Source organism: Cheilinus undulatus, linkage group 19, assembly GCF_018320785.1.
Source record: "Cheilinus undulatus linkage group 19, ASM1832078v1, whole genome shotgun sequence".
Classification (NCBI taxonomy): domain Eukaryota; kingdom Metazoa; phylum Chordata; class Actinopteri; order Labriformes; family Labridae; genus Cheilinus; species Cheilinus undulatus.
This window is the reverse complement of record NC_054883.1, coordinates 23,894,428-23,909,109: the sequence shown is the minus strand read 5'-3', so window position 1 is coordinate 23,909,109 and position 14,682 is coordinate 23,894,428. Positions and strand designations below refer to the sequence as shown.

The window sequence follows — 14,682 nt, the reverse complement described above, 5'->3', positions numbered from 1 at the left end:
CCAGCTCCTCCTTGGGGATTCTGAGGTGTTCCCAAGCCAGAAGGAATTCATAATGCCTAGAGTGGGTCTGCTCTGAGGTCTTCTTCTAGTCAGATGTACCCAGCAGACCTAGACAGGAGGTCTCCAGGAGTAGAGACAAGCATCAAAATCCAGTACCAACATAGCATTGGTGCCAACACATCTGATTGCTGCCATACCAAATTAAATCACAGATTTTGGTGCTTCATTTGGTACTCTGATGCCCTGACAGGACCTCCGCAGCTCCAAATGAAAGGGCCAAAATGCATTATATCAAATGATACCCAACCTTATCAAGGAGGTATCCTGAATAGCCGCCTGAACCAACTCAGCTGACTCCCTTTTATGCAGGCAGTTTGCAGCTCCCCTCGGATGTCTGAGCTCCCCTCCCTATCTCTAGGTTAAGCCCAGTTTTTGCATCTCCTCATATAGTATAAGTATCATATTATAAAAACCCTCTCTCTCTCTCTCTCTCTCTCCACTCTGCCTTTCGTGCGGTCATATAGTGTTCATTTTTGCACCCTACAGCTGAACAGTGCAACCATCTGCCTCCCTCAGGCCTTCGACAGATTACCTCCATGACGTGCCTAATGCACCATGTTTTATAGCCGAGTAATGTCGGCTTTACGCAGGGATTTGAACCTCTAAGCTGACCTTGAAGCATGGCTGCTCTGCTGGCGAAGTCACAGTCCTAACTGGTCGTGATATATGACCGGGGAGTGTGAGGATAAGTCAAGCTGAAATGGCTGTACCTGTTAAAGGCTAACAGTTGAGCCAAAGTTTGAAGGGCCATACATTTCCTTTGAGGTTTAACACGTAGCTCTGATGCATTTTTCTTACTGGAAGTTATTGAAAATGCCATGTGGATGCTGCTGTCTTTGTTTTCTTTCTCTACTAGTTATCAAAGACAGATGACAACTTGAGAAGATTCAAATGAACTCATCTGCACATGTTGTTTTGCTTATCAACTTAAATTCTAGCTAAGGCCAAAACACTGGGAAACATTTCCTCTGAGGATGTCATTAGTGGGGACAGATCTTGGCCTGTAATCGTGTCATCTTGAGTTCACCACTCTTACACTGGTATGTGCAGCAGGGATGCTTCTGTCTAGATAGAAACAGAGATCTTGTAGTGAGAAGAAGATTTATGTCTGAAATCTCTAAACAGATGTTTTAATTGCACAAATCTGTGGCTTCTCCAAGTGACAGCAAACTAACTGCTTTCCTTGTCACTGTCTTCATCTCACTAATTGGTTCTCTGAACCTGCTCCATCTTTGTGTATTTGCTTCCACGTTTGGGACACCCAGAAGCTTCTGTGTCAATCACTCTTCAGCCTCTAGATCCTCTGTTCAACCATCCTGCTAAGGGTTTTCTGGGACATCCAGCTGGAGGCGTCAGGACGGGGGCCCAGCTATCAGTCAGACCCATGGCCCGGCTCCTCCTCATCATGCTGAGAAGAGGATAGAGTCAAGAGTGGCTGTTTGGGAGGATAGTCGTCCCTGTCTGATCTCTGATGGGACCCGACAGCAGCCTGCATGCTGTCAACACATTCCTGCACAGCTGCTCCTAAATCACAGAGAGGATCGCTGTTGTGTTTGTGCGTCTGTGTCTGCATAGCCTGAAGTTTGAGTGTTTTTTGTTGCATGTGTGTGGGTGCAAGTGTATGAAGAAATGATTCCTTCTGTGCTCAGATTTGACTGATGAAGTGTTTCTGAATGTGTAAATGAGTTTTCAGCAAATCGGGGCTACTTTCCATTTTAGAAACTCTCCAGAGATGCAGCTTTGTCTCTGTTGTGCGTTTGCAGCACTGAGGCTGATAAGGAAATGTTTAGCCAATTTACCAAGGCTGCTGAAATGATTTGGAGTCCTCTCCAGGCCACTCGGGCATATCAAGTGCAGTGTGGAAAACTGGATTGTTTGTACAGTGGATAAGCGAGCTGAAATACTTAGCACTCTGTTGTGCTCAGTCATGTATGAAAGAGCAGCGTGTGTGCCTTCACTGTGTTCACGCTTTGATCCACTGAGAGTCTAAGATGGTGAGGATGGAGGCTCTACATGTTTTCATACGTGTTTGCTCAGGGAGGCTGTGCGTTCGGCCTCAGCAACCAAGCCGTGACCTCTTCTCTCTTTAGTAGAGAAGCAGCTCACATAGCTAGATCAGGTCTCAGTGATAACTGATCAATGGGGCTGGCTGATCCTTGCAGCCAATATGAAGGCTGGCACTGATAACAGTGAAGAACTCCAGATTAGGGCCAGGAAGTGATTCCTTCATAGAGGAGTGCCAGAAAAGTTTTGTGATGTTTACAGCTGTGCTTCTTAATCACTGAATTCATTTAGACCTGATACCACATAAAATCAAGCACCTAGCCATGCAGTCTCCATTTGCAAACATTTGTGATTCTAAGTGGGTTATTATGAAGAGCTCAGTGACTTCAAGAGTGGTATGCCACCTTCGCATAAGACAGTTCATGAAGTTTCATTTCTGCTGGATATTCCACGATCAGCTGTAAGACATGTTGTTAGAAAGTGGAAGCGTTTAGGAACAGCACACAGCAGAAAACCACGAAAATGTCACAGGTCAGGGCCAAGGCACATGGCATGTAAAACACTCTGCTGATTCCATAGCTGGAGAGTTCTGAACTTCCACTGGCATTAATTTAAACACTAAAACTGTGCAGCAGGAGCTTCATGAATGGGTTTCCACTGCCAACCAGCTATATGCAAGCTTTACATCCCAAAGTCCAATACCAAGCATTTGATGGAGAGGTGTAAAGCACACTGACTCTGGACTGTGGAGCAGTGGAAATGTCTTCTGTGAAATGATGAATCAAGCTGCTTTAGATGGGTGAGTCTTGGTTTGGCGGCTGTTGAGAGAGCATTACTTGCCTCACTGCACTGTACCAACTGTGAAGTTTGGTGGAGGAGGGGCTGTATTTCAGGGAAGGCCAATCTTAATGCTTCAGCATACCAAGACATTTTGGACAACGCTATGCTTCCAACTTTGTGGCAACAGTTTAGGGAAGGTCCTTTTCTATTCCAATATGACTGTGCTCTCATGCACAGAGAAGGACTGTGAAGACATGGTTTGATAATTTTGGTGTGGAAGAACTTCACTGGCCTGCACAGAGCCCTGACCTCAACCCCACTGAGCACCTTTGGGATGGACTGGAACAGAGATTGCGAGCCAGGCCTTCTCATCCAACATCAGTGCCTGACCTCATAAATGCTGTCCAAAGTGAATGGGCACAAATTTCCTCAGAAACACTCATATAGGGTACCTGAAGGAGTAGGTTGTTTAGGGTCCTTTTCTACCAAGTGGTTTGGTTTGGTTCAGTTCAGTTTGTCACTGTTTCAGCCAGCAAACTGATCTTTTTTGTCCTAACAATGCTCATGTTCTTAGTTTGTGTAGAAAGTCTATTTCCTTCTGATATCCTTTCCTTACTGATCAGCACTCTCTTATTTCCAGATCCATGAATGGCTGCAGAAGTATGAAGACAGCAAACCCATACCAGTCCTGGACAACGCTGCAGCTTTGGCCCACAATGTAAGTTTGAAAGGAAGATCAGATAAATATCTAGCATTCTTAAACTGAGTTGTTGATCATTACGAACACACATGACATGCAGTGTCCCCATACAGCTCAGTTAATGAACCAAAGGATTCAGCTGGTGTTTTTTTCAGTTTCAGCCAAAATTTTAAGTAAATGCTACATTTAAGCTATTTATTTTCCAACGCCTTAGCAAAAATGTGCTCTTCATTCAGTAGCTAGCAGTGAACTAAAGATGTTGCTAAAAGGAATTTAAAAGCAGATGTGCCTGAATACCAACCTTTAATATATAACACTTGATGTGACTGTGTGAACCACATGGTTCTATCCTCATAAGAGCAGGAACATTATTTAATAGCCATATCTCGTATGGGGGTGACTTCTATGGGGATTTTTATTCCGGATTTTACATTTGCAGTAGAGATAATGCCTATTCGGACAAAAATTCACAGGAAGATGACACTGAATTATGCAGGAGAAACATGGAGCAGAATTCTCACCCTTGGCTCTACCAGGGCTTGGCAATTAATCGCAAATTAGTTTAAACTGCAATATGGCCTACTGCCATTTACAAATTGCAAAAGTTGCAATATTTCCTAAACTTGAAATGTGTCAAAATACCAGTTTAATATATATTTTTTGCAGCAGATATTTTATGCACATTAGGCAAACATAAAAATTCCTGCTTTACGTATGTACATGTTTTTCTTATTTAAAAGGAGAATAACATAAAAATGATCTTACCTTCAATATAGCAATTGATATCAAATTTGCAAAATGAGCCAAAAAAAAAAAAAAAACTAATATAGAATGATATATTGCTTATATTTATTGAAAAAAACGTACGATGAGGAACCTAAAAATAATCACATATTAAATTAATATTGGGGGAAAAATTTGCAATTCGATTATTTTCACAAATCATTCAGCCCGTGGCTCTACTTATGCACTCATTCAGACATTCTAGTCTTTTAGGATCTCGCTTTGCTATTAAACTTTAAAGTTAAATATTTCCCTTAAAGCACTGATGTTACAAGCTAGTCTATGAGTCAAGTGCTAGATAAATACTGGAACGTCTACTCCTGATTCATCTGTGCATTTACAGCTTGGTTGAGATCTGGTGGAAGAATCTGAATTCATGCTTCCCTCCTAATTAATCTCCGTTTCCCCTCCATTTGTCACCAGCCTACACACACATTATGTCTGCTCTGCCTTTGCATGCCCTGTCTCACTGTTTGTGTGGAGAATACATGATTTGTTTATAGTCGAATCCAGAGAGACGTACTGTAAGCAGGGCCAGCCATTTGTCTTGTTCTAAAGAACAACAGTTGATATTGTGCAGATTGAACTTAAAAACTTTAGCTCACCAGTGCCAAGACTCATATACAGACACTCAACACTCTTCGCAGTAGCATGCGAGAACCTCAAAAATGAGCGTCTTCCACCTCTCACCCTGGAGTCAACTCTGAACTTTTACCCTCCCTGTTTACTTTAAAACACTTGCTCTCTTTAAAATCACACTAGACTGTCTGTTTCCTACATCTGTGATCAACCCTGCCGCCCATTCTGTGTTCACATGTCAAGCCATACACCACAAAATCCAGTACAGCAAGAACAGACAGAGGAGGCAAAGCCGCTCATTCAGAGAAAAGCTGCAGACAGATGGAGAAAATTGACAGTGAGGTACAAAACATGGGTGACTGTAGATAAATGAGTTTGGATATGTAATCTGGGGATCTTCAACACACTGAATATCCATGAAACATGATTACAGCATCACCTCTCGTGTGCAGCACCTCTCATTAGTTAATGAGAAGTCATCACACAGACAGTAAGAGCACAAATGGCACCACTCATGAGGATTTTCTTCCGTTGGCTCTGCTCTTCTCATCAAGCTGTGAAAGAAATTTAGCCTGATTAATACAGTAAAAGTCCTCCATCCTGACATTTGTTTCAGTATTGTGTATCTGCATCAACATGCTTTGCACATCAGCACGCCACTACCCGGCTCTCAAACACCTGTGTAAACCCCAAAACCAGCCTGGCACAGCGAACGGAGAGGAGGAAAAGTCCTCCTTACTGGTGTGTGGTTTTGTTTGAAATCTGCAGCTCTGTTTATTGTAATCAAAGTGCCTCCGACCGTTCCACCTCCTCCTCAGAAGCCCACAGCCATATATCATCCTAATTAATACTGAGGCAGGGAGAGACCAGAGAAACAGGGGCTGATTTCTTTACAGTCAGTCGGGGTGAAGACCAACAGGGAACGAGTTCAGAGTGTCCCGACTAAGAGGAAAGCTGTCTCAGGGTCCATACCGCTTATTCTGACCTTTGCAGACCTCAGGTGTCAGTACAAGAACCAGAACATTTCCTACTAGTAGGTTTGCATGCATTTAGCAGGGTTAGGGAAACAAATTAAGACTTTTATGATAAGTGAGCTGAAGTGTTTCAATTGCTGAAAACAACCTCTGGTATTTTTCCAACATTCAACTAACTGCACGATTAAAATGCACAACCAACCAATCTGATCATGCTTTTAGCCCACAGATCCATCAGATTGCTACTATCCTTTTTGACACTTACAACAGGAAAGATTCAAATGAGCCTGAATGTTTGCTGTGCTCTATTTTTCTGCCTTTGTTGTCTGTGTTTCTCTCCCACTCTGTTGTTAGTCTTGGTGAAGGCTAGTATTAGCAACTTAGACTTCACCAAGGCTAAGCTGACTCCTCCAAGAGTCAGTCTGGGCAAGCCCAGCGGCTTCTGGGCACCCTGTGAGGTGAGCTGGATCGGGACCAGGGGGGTGTGCCAGGTGCCTGAAGAAGCGCTGCTGCATCTCCTGTATCCAGCAGCTGACTCTTCTCATCCCTGCTGTCCTGAGCATGTCAGTATGAGATGCACTGTTTTGCCAATGATACCTAAAAATACACCAAAGACAAGTAGTTACAAAGCTGGCTTCTCGGGTCATCAGTCAGCGTCCAGGCCTGACAAAAGTATAGTAAGACCTGGAGGACCAAAGACCAAAAGACTGACTTTTTGCTTGCCTTGCCCAGCAAATCCATCACCCCACACATGTGGCTCCCTGAATTTGGATTAAAATTCGGAGGAAAACTTACTATTGGAGGTTAAAAACTTTCAGTAAAGGGCAAATGTTCTTTTTTTTTGCTGTGTTTATTGGGGAAAGTAGAGAGATCATGTTCTCATATGTGACAGGAATTGTGCAGTATTTCTGATCATTAATGCAGCTTGTAATGCACCAACTTTCTGATGTACATTTTTGGTTCAAACAGCCCTCAGCTTCTGTTTCCCTTCCCTCAGTCTGCTCTGCCTCCTCAGGTTCATGGCAGTAGGCCACAGACTGTTCCAGAGACCCCCAACTATCAGCCTCAATCTCTCCCTCCCCTCACTGATTTTCTTTCTCCTTTTTTTGTCAAATTACAGACTTTTAAATTTATGCTTCCTGGTGAATGCCCCGCAAAGCGTCTCCTCGGGATTATCAGGTATCAGAATTAAGCTCCGAGATGGCGTATCAAAGCGTCTAACAGCACACTGAGCCCCCGGGCAATGGCTGGTCAGAAAAAGAAACACTCCTAACCTGGAGCAATGTGCTGTATTTTTAAAGCGGATTGTTTTTCATCCATGTCACCGCTCCAAATGAACACTATTGAAGTGGTGACTGAGGTCTGAAGTGTAACAGGAGAGATCTACGGTGAGATGAAATTCATTTCAGGCTTAAGTTTCGGGTAATGGACGCTTAATTTATTACCTAACATAAAATGACACTTCAGCCTCCGTCTACCCCCGGCTGCACTGTCTCGCTCACACAGCAGGTGGCTGTGCCCCCGCTCAGACCTACGAGCACCGCCAACGCCGGCTGAAACACGATCAATACTGAGCCCGGGGAAAAGGTGCTGCGTTACATACATATAGAGACATCGCTGGATGACTGCACACACACTTTTTATGGATGTACAAACACATTTATTACAGTTTGTCTCCAGCTCCTCATTAGGAATGAAATAGAAGCACTATTGCCTCATAGTGGAGTGAAAAACACCACATAACATTAATCAAAAGGACTAAATCGGCCTCAGACATGAAGCAGCTCCATGTAAGATCCAGTCTGTTGTTTCAATCAGTCTCATTGCTTTAGAAGTAAACTTTCACTTGTTAAAGATCGGCATTGAGATTACAGTGGCTGTCTCTTATCCTTCCAACCTCAAAATAAGCTTTTTACTTCTCTGGCCCACTTCCACACATCTTTATCCTCATCCAAACCCCTGCTGTTGCTGGGAGAGTCCACTGGGTGCCATCAGAGAGCACTGGTCTACAGTCCCAACCCTGAACTGGTAATGGGAGAGAGACAGAGATAGAGGCAGGGGGCTCTTACATGTAATTTTCCCTTTATAATTAACAAATATGTTATTTTCTGTTGGAGAGAACACTGATGTAAAATCTCTTGTGGCATTTGTAGAGTTTTTAGATCATACCTGTAATACACCTTTCAGAACTAGAGTTACAAGCTGCCTCACAAGGCATTTAAAGATAAAGGACAATTTTATTATATGAAGATGTTAAAATAACAAGAATTAAGTGTAGCGGTTGCTTTCATTCTCTTGCATTTTGTGATGAACCAGGAACAAGAAGAATTTTAGGTCAGGGTAAGGGTTAGTTGTGATCTTTATAATGCGATGACATAGAAACAAATAATTTTGCTAAATTCTGGTTAACAAGCTACACCATGGAGCTTGATAGTGAAGCTTTGACATTTGCTAGCAGAGCACAGAGTAGTGAGCCTGAATTACTCAATAAATGAATATCATCACAAAAGTGGTTGGTATTGATTTTGGAGATTCTTACAAACATGTTGCATGGGTAAACATTACTTTTACCAAGAAAATGAACATGTTTAAAAGTTAATACAAGTCAACTCTCCACAGGGACAGCATTAGCAGACAGACTACAAGAATTCAGTCTGCAGGTCCTCAGCAGAGACAGTGGTCAGTCATGTTACACAGAGTCCATGTTCAGCCTCCAGACCATTGTACCAGCATGGACTGTAATAACACTGTATTCAGAAACATGTGCTTTAATATGGTCGGGCATTGATGTTGGACGAGAAGATCTGGCCGCCATCTCCATTCCAGTTCATTATGTCCTTATAGTCCTTTGTGCACTGGAGCACAGTCATGTTGGAGTAGAAAAGGGCCTTCCTCAAACCATTGCCTGAAAGATGGAAGCATAGCGTTGTCCAAATTGTCTTGGTATGCTGAGGCATTAAGATTGGCCTTCACTGGAGATAAGGGGCCTAGCTGAACCCTGAAAAATAGCCCCATTACCATTATCCCTCCTCCACCAAACCTCACAGTCAGGAAGGTAATGTTCTCCTGGCATTCACCAAACCAAGACTCACTCATCTGACTGCCAAACAGACACAGACGATTCTTCAGTCCACAGAATATATTTCCACTGCTCCACAGTCCAGTGTCAGTGCACTTTGCACCACTCCATCCGACACTTGGCATTGGACTTGGTTGTGAGGCTTGCGTGCAGCTGTTCAGCCATGGAAGCCCATTCATGAAGCTCCTACTGCACAGTTTTTGTGCTTAATGCTAGTAGAAGTCCAGAACTCTTCAGCCATAGAATCTGCAGAGCGTTGGTGACTTTCAGGAACCATGCACCTTAGATTTCCCCAGTTTCTGGGCTGGAATGTCTGCCATATAATCTCTCAGGGCTGATACAGTAAGTCTGATTATGATATACAGTTATGTGCATAAATTTTGGCATCATCTTTGGGCCTGATGTGCCACAACCTGAGGCTGAAGAGGGAGAGAGGGCACCCTTTGCAGATCAGCAGCCAAGGTCAAGCTTGACGACATTCATTAGAGGCCAGCCCTTCTCTTTGACCTATCTCTATGTGGGGCATTTAACCTCCAGACAGTCGTTCTACTTTTAAACTGTTCTAACATTTCCCTCTTCATTGACATCAGACTTCATTGATAAAAACAGTGATTTTACCCCGCTGATCTTGATTACCGTTGTTGCCCAGATGCCTACATCTGTTTCTTTTTTTGTTTTATTTTGTTCCGAGTTAGGGCATCTGACTAACCATTTAAGAATACCAGAGTCACCGAAGGGTACAAACAAGCTAACAAGTTCAGACAGCTGTGCTTTTGGATGGAAACTATTCAAAACAAATGGTTAGGATTGACAGAAAAACAAAAGGAAGACATTTGACATAAATAAATGAAATCAACAAGGACGAAAAGGAACGAACCCAAACAAGAGCATACTTCCACATTTGGAGATGTCAAACACAGAGATAATGATGATAATAATTTAATGCAAGCCAATGTCCTGTCCTGAAAATGAAAGTGAGACAAAACTTCGGAAAATCATCCAGGTCTCCGAGTCCTTGAGCCTCTCCAAGCACAAAATTAGGAAGCATTTATAAGAGCATGAAAAACACAACCTTGTTGATCCAAAGTTGAGACTCCCTTTGCACCTTTTGTTTCCTATCATTAGACTCCTATTTTATTGTCAAGTTGTTATCTGCACCTTTAAAAGGAGGCCTTGCTTTCTGCAATCATACTTTAGTGCTAATGGCTTTTGAGTTAGTTTTTGACGTGACTTGAGTGGTAAATATTCAAAGTTATTACAGCTGGTTAAAACAGGATGAGTTTTCAGTTTCAGTCTTAAGAATTCTGATTAAAATCTTTGAGAAGGAAAATAATCTGGATTTCACTCACTAAGAAAAACAGTCACTTCCCCTTCTATTCCTTCTTTAAAAAACAATGTTATGAAGCTATTGTTGTTGCACAACTATATGCAAATCTGTAAACAGATCCAGAAATGCACAAATCAATCTGCACTTCACAGTATGCATGCATCACAAGTCATCAGTTACAAATAATCAGCTGTGTTTTAGTCTTTGTTTACACTTGTCTTTGTTCCACAGATGTGTGAGCCCAGACTCAGAGGCTTTCTTTGGCCAAGGCTGGCTACAGACTTGACAGTTATGACAGATAAAGGGACAGTTTGAACCAATTTTTATCATTATAATCATCCAATTGCACAGTCTAGACAGTTCTGCCAACGGAGACCACACACCTGCCGTTTGTATTTTACTGTTAAAATTCAACAAACAAAAAAATCTCCCAGAAACTTTCCTGATCTAACTCGACCTCAAAAGAAAAACAACTACAGAAGATGATCGCCACCATCAGCTGGCTGTCCTGGCATTTGTTCTCTTTTGCATTGATGAAAAAAAGGGAAGAAGAAACTGAAGAAAGTTGTTTTTACACTACAGGACTGATGGAATTGTATTCAAATCTCTGTACTTTAATATGGAGTTGTCCCCCTTTTGCAGTTATAACAGCCCCCACTCTTCTTGGAAGGCTTCCCACAAGATTTTGGAGTGTTTCTTTGGTAATTTGTGCTCGCTCTGTACAGCATTCATGAGTTGAGGCACTGATGTTGGACTGGAAGGCCTGGCTCACCATCTCAGTTCAAGTTCATCCCAAAGGTGCTCGATAGGGTTGAGGTCAAGGCTCTGTGTGGCCGGTTTTTCTACACTGAACTCGTCAAACCATAATTTTATAGTCCTTCTTTGTGCACTGGGGCACTGTCATGTTGGACTAACAGAGGGCCTTCCCCAAACTGTTACCACACAGTTGGAAGCATAACATTGTCCAGAATGTCTTGGTATTCACAGCTGGCACAATGCAGTCAGGCAGGTAATATTCCCCCGACATCCTAAAAACCCAGACCTTCCCATCTGACTGCAAAAGAGAAAAGCTTGATTGGTCACGACAAAGAACAGGTTTCCACTGCTCCACTGTTTGGTTTCTTGGTGCTTTACTCCTCTCCATCCGACACTTGGCATTGAGCTTTGAGATGTAAAGCTTGCATGCAGCTGCTCGGCCGTGGAAACCCATTCATGAAACTCCTACTGCACAGTTTTTGTGTTTACATTCATGTCAGTGGAAGTTCAGAACTCTTCATCGCTGGAATCAGCAGAGTGTTGGTGACTTTGATTCGCCATGAGCCTTAGCAGTCGTTGACTCATCTCTGTGGTTTTACATAGTCTTTCACGTCTTGGCTGAGATGCTGTTGTTCCTAAACACTTCCAGTTTCCAATAATATCACAGCGACCCATTTAGGATCACAAATATCTGTAAATGGAGACTGCATGGCTAGGTGCTTGATTTTATAAACCTGTGGCAACAGGTCAGATTGAAACACCTCAATTCAGTCATGAACAGGTGTGGCCAAATACTTTTGTCCACATAGTGTATGTTTTCTGCCATGTTTTTGAGCTGTAAAAGTGCATAACATCTAGTTAGTGACATTCCAGGTCCACTTGCTGGCATTGCCAGTATTCTTATGGATGCAGCCCAGACTGGAATCACAAATTTGATATTAATGATTCCAGATTGGTTAGCTCACTCTCGATCAAGAGCAATCAAATACTTGTATTGACACTAATAACTTGACTATTATTTGGACAAATAATCAGTTGCAATTTTAGGCCCAGATTTATTTTTGGACCCCAACCCCCCCAGTCCTTTTGTATAGCCAACCGTCCTTTTATCAGCGTATCGTCACTGGTAGAGTTGTCCCACCACACCAGCATTTTATTCAACTAAACCTCAAACAATATCCGTGCCTGTTTGGAAAGCTGCAACAGAAAGGGAGTTCTGGCATCCAGTATTAAGTAACTTGTAGTTCTGGATGACCAAACACTTGCATGACAAACACTTAACCCATCAAGTAGACTCATGATATGACTGACTATGACTATATTTGACTGATATTGCTGTTGCAGATCCTAATAATGTCCAGTACTAATGCAATCACTCATTATTACTTAATTATACAGCACTTATTACAAACTTTGATGTTTTTTTTTATCTTTGTACAGCATTTGAATGTTAAATAAAAGCACTTAACATGGCTTCATCTTGATGAATTGTCAGTCTTCTATCAAGTCAGTACGTTTTAAGTCTTTCAGGGTCAAGGGAGCGCTCTAAACTGACGTCCTGGGATCAAACTTATCCAAACACTGCTCTGCCTGCCATGACATTTTACAAATGAAATAAACAACGTCTCAAAGGAGACCAGCATCGTTTTTCTCCCTCTCCATCTGTGAAGGTCTGAGGATGGAAAAAGTGAGTGAACCTGGAGGTAGAGATCAGAGTCAAACATGTCCCATCTGTCCTCCATGCTGAGTTATGGGACAAGGTGCTTTAATAAGACAATATGAGGGACTGGAAATTTACAGTTCTCTGTCTGTGTTTGCCTCCTTCACATGGCTGTATGCAGCTCAGCGATGACATGATACATGGATCAGTATCATAGCAGGAGATTTTCCTCTCCAAAGACCCCGACCCCAGCTCCCCTTTATCTTTACCTCACCTCTCTCCTCCTCAGCTCTTCTGTTTTCTTTTCTTCTTTGTCATGTGGGCTACTTCTTTGTTTCCTTTTCCATTTAGAGAATAAAATAAGGCTTTAAATGGAATTAAATATTATCTTAATCAAATGTAGTAGTCAATAATTACTATTCTGACTTACATTTTTATGTCAGAGCAGTTCTGTTGTTTGAACTTTGTTGTTTACCTGGGTTGTAATACTTTGTATTGACATGTTAGTTTTGACCTTTTTTAATAGTGCTGTGGTTAATAAAAGTTTTTTTATTTGAATACTTTTCACACTTAAATGTTTCAGATCATCAAACAAATTTTAAAATGAGACAAAGATAACCTGAGTGAATACAAAAGTCAGTTTTTAATTAATGATTTCATTTATTAAGGGTAGAAGCCATCCAAACCAATCTGGCCCTATGTGAAAAAGTCATTGCCCCCTAAACCTAATACATGGTTGTTCCGTCCTTGGCAGCAACAACTGCAAGCAAGCGTTGCAGGCCACTTCAAAACCTTCATTTAATCTTTTTAGTCCATTCAGATGTGGACTTGCTGGTGTGTTTGGGATCACTGTCCTGCTCCATAACCCAAGTGTGCTTGAGCTTGGGGTCATGAACTGATTGGCAGGAAATTCTCCTTGAAGAGTGTCTGATAGAGAGCAGAATTCTTGGTTCCATCATTCACAGCAAGTGGTCCATCTCACAGCTTCCAAAACATTTGTCTGATCAGTCCACAGAATATTTCCCAAAAAGTCTTGGGGATCATCGGGATGTTTTTTTGTCAAATACGAGACAAAACTTTCTGTTCATTTTGCTCAGTGGTTTTAGTTTTGGAACTTTCCCCTGATGCCATCTTTCCCAGGTCTCTTTCTTATTGATGAACCATGAACACTAACCTTATATGAGTCAAGTGAGGCCTGTGGGTCTTTAGATGTTGTTCTGGGTTCTTTTGGGACCTCCTGGATGAGTCATCGATGCGCTCTTGGACTAATTTTGGGTTGGCCGGCCACTCCTGGGTAGGTTCACCACTGTTTCAAGTTTTCCCCGTTTGTGGGCAATGGCTCTCAGTGTCCCAAAGTCTTAGAAATGTCTTTGTAATCCTTTCCAGACTAATAGATGAATGATGTGTTGCTTTATGAGCTCTTTTGGCCTTCTTCAGACAGGCTAAAAGACAGGTTCTTTCTCTCATATAGGTTCTATTTAGGGCATTTCAGGATTCATGAATTTATGGTTTAATAGGGAGGGGCAATGACTTTTTTTCACATAAGGCCAGGTAGGTTGGCATGGCTTTTTTATTGTAATAAATGAAATCATCATTTAAAAATTGACTTTAAAATTAGTTTGATGATCTAAAACATTTAAGTTTGACAAATATTTTTAAAAGTAAGAAATTGGGAAGGGGGTGACTACTTTTTCACAGCACTGTAGCTGGGGCTTTTTGTCTTTTTTTCCCTTTTTGTTGTGCTAACTTTCCTCTCTGTAATTTTCTCACCGTCTCCCTCTGACCTCTTTCATAACCACACCTTTCATAAGTTTGATAAAGTGAAGTGGTGCTGTTTTGACTGAGCTCCAGCTAGAATAACCTTGACCACTGGGACTATTCATTAGTAGGTCTCTCTCCCTTTGGGGGGTCAAAGATGATTGAAAATAAGGAAAGAACCCCCCTAGACAAAAGCCCTTATTCCTACCTTCAGGTAAAGAG

General features: G+C 42.0%; 1 protein-coding gene across 3 annotated transcripts in view; it reads left to right on the top strand.

Moving 5' to 3' along the window:
- The window catches only part of mpp7a (membrane palmitoylated protein 7a), a 242,472-nt gene that overhangs the window by 114,441 nt on the left and 113,349 nt on the right, over nt 1-14,682 (top strand). For all 3 annotated transcript variants that reach the window (XM_041814353.1, XM_041814354.1, XM_041814355.1), the window contains one exon: nt 3,485-3,562. In XM_041814353.1, the coding sequence (XP_041670287.1) occupies nt 3,485-3,562 (78 nt within the window). The remainder of the gene's footprint in view (nt 1-3,484; nt 3,563-14,682) is intronic.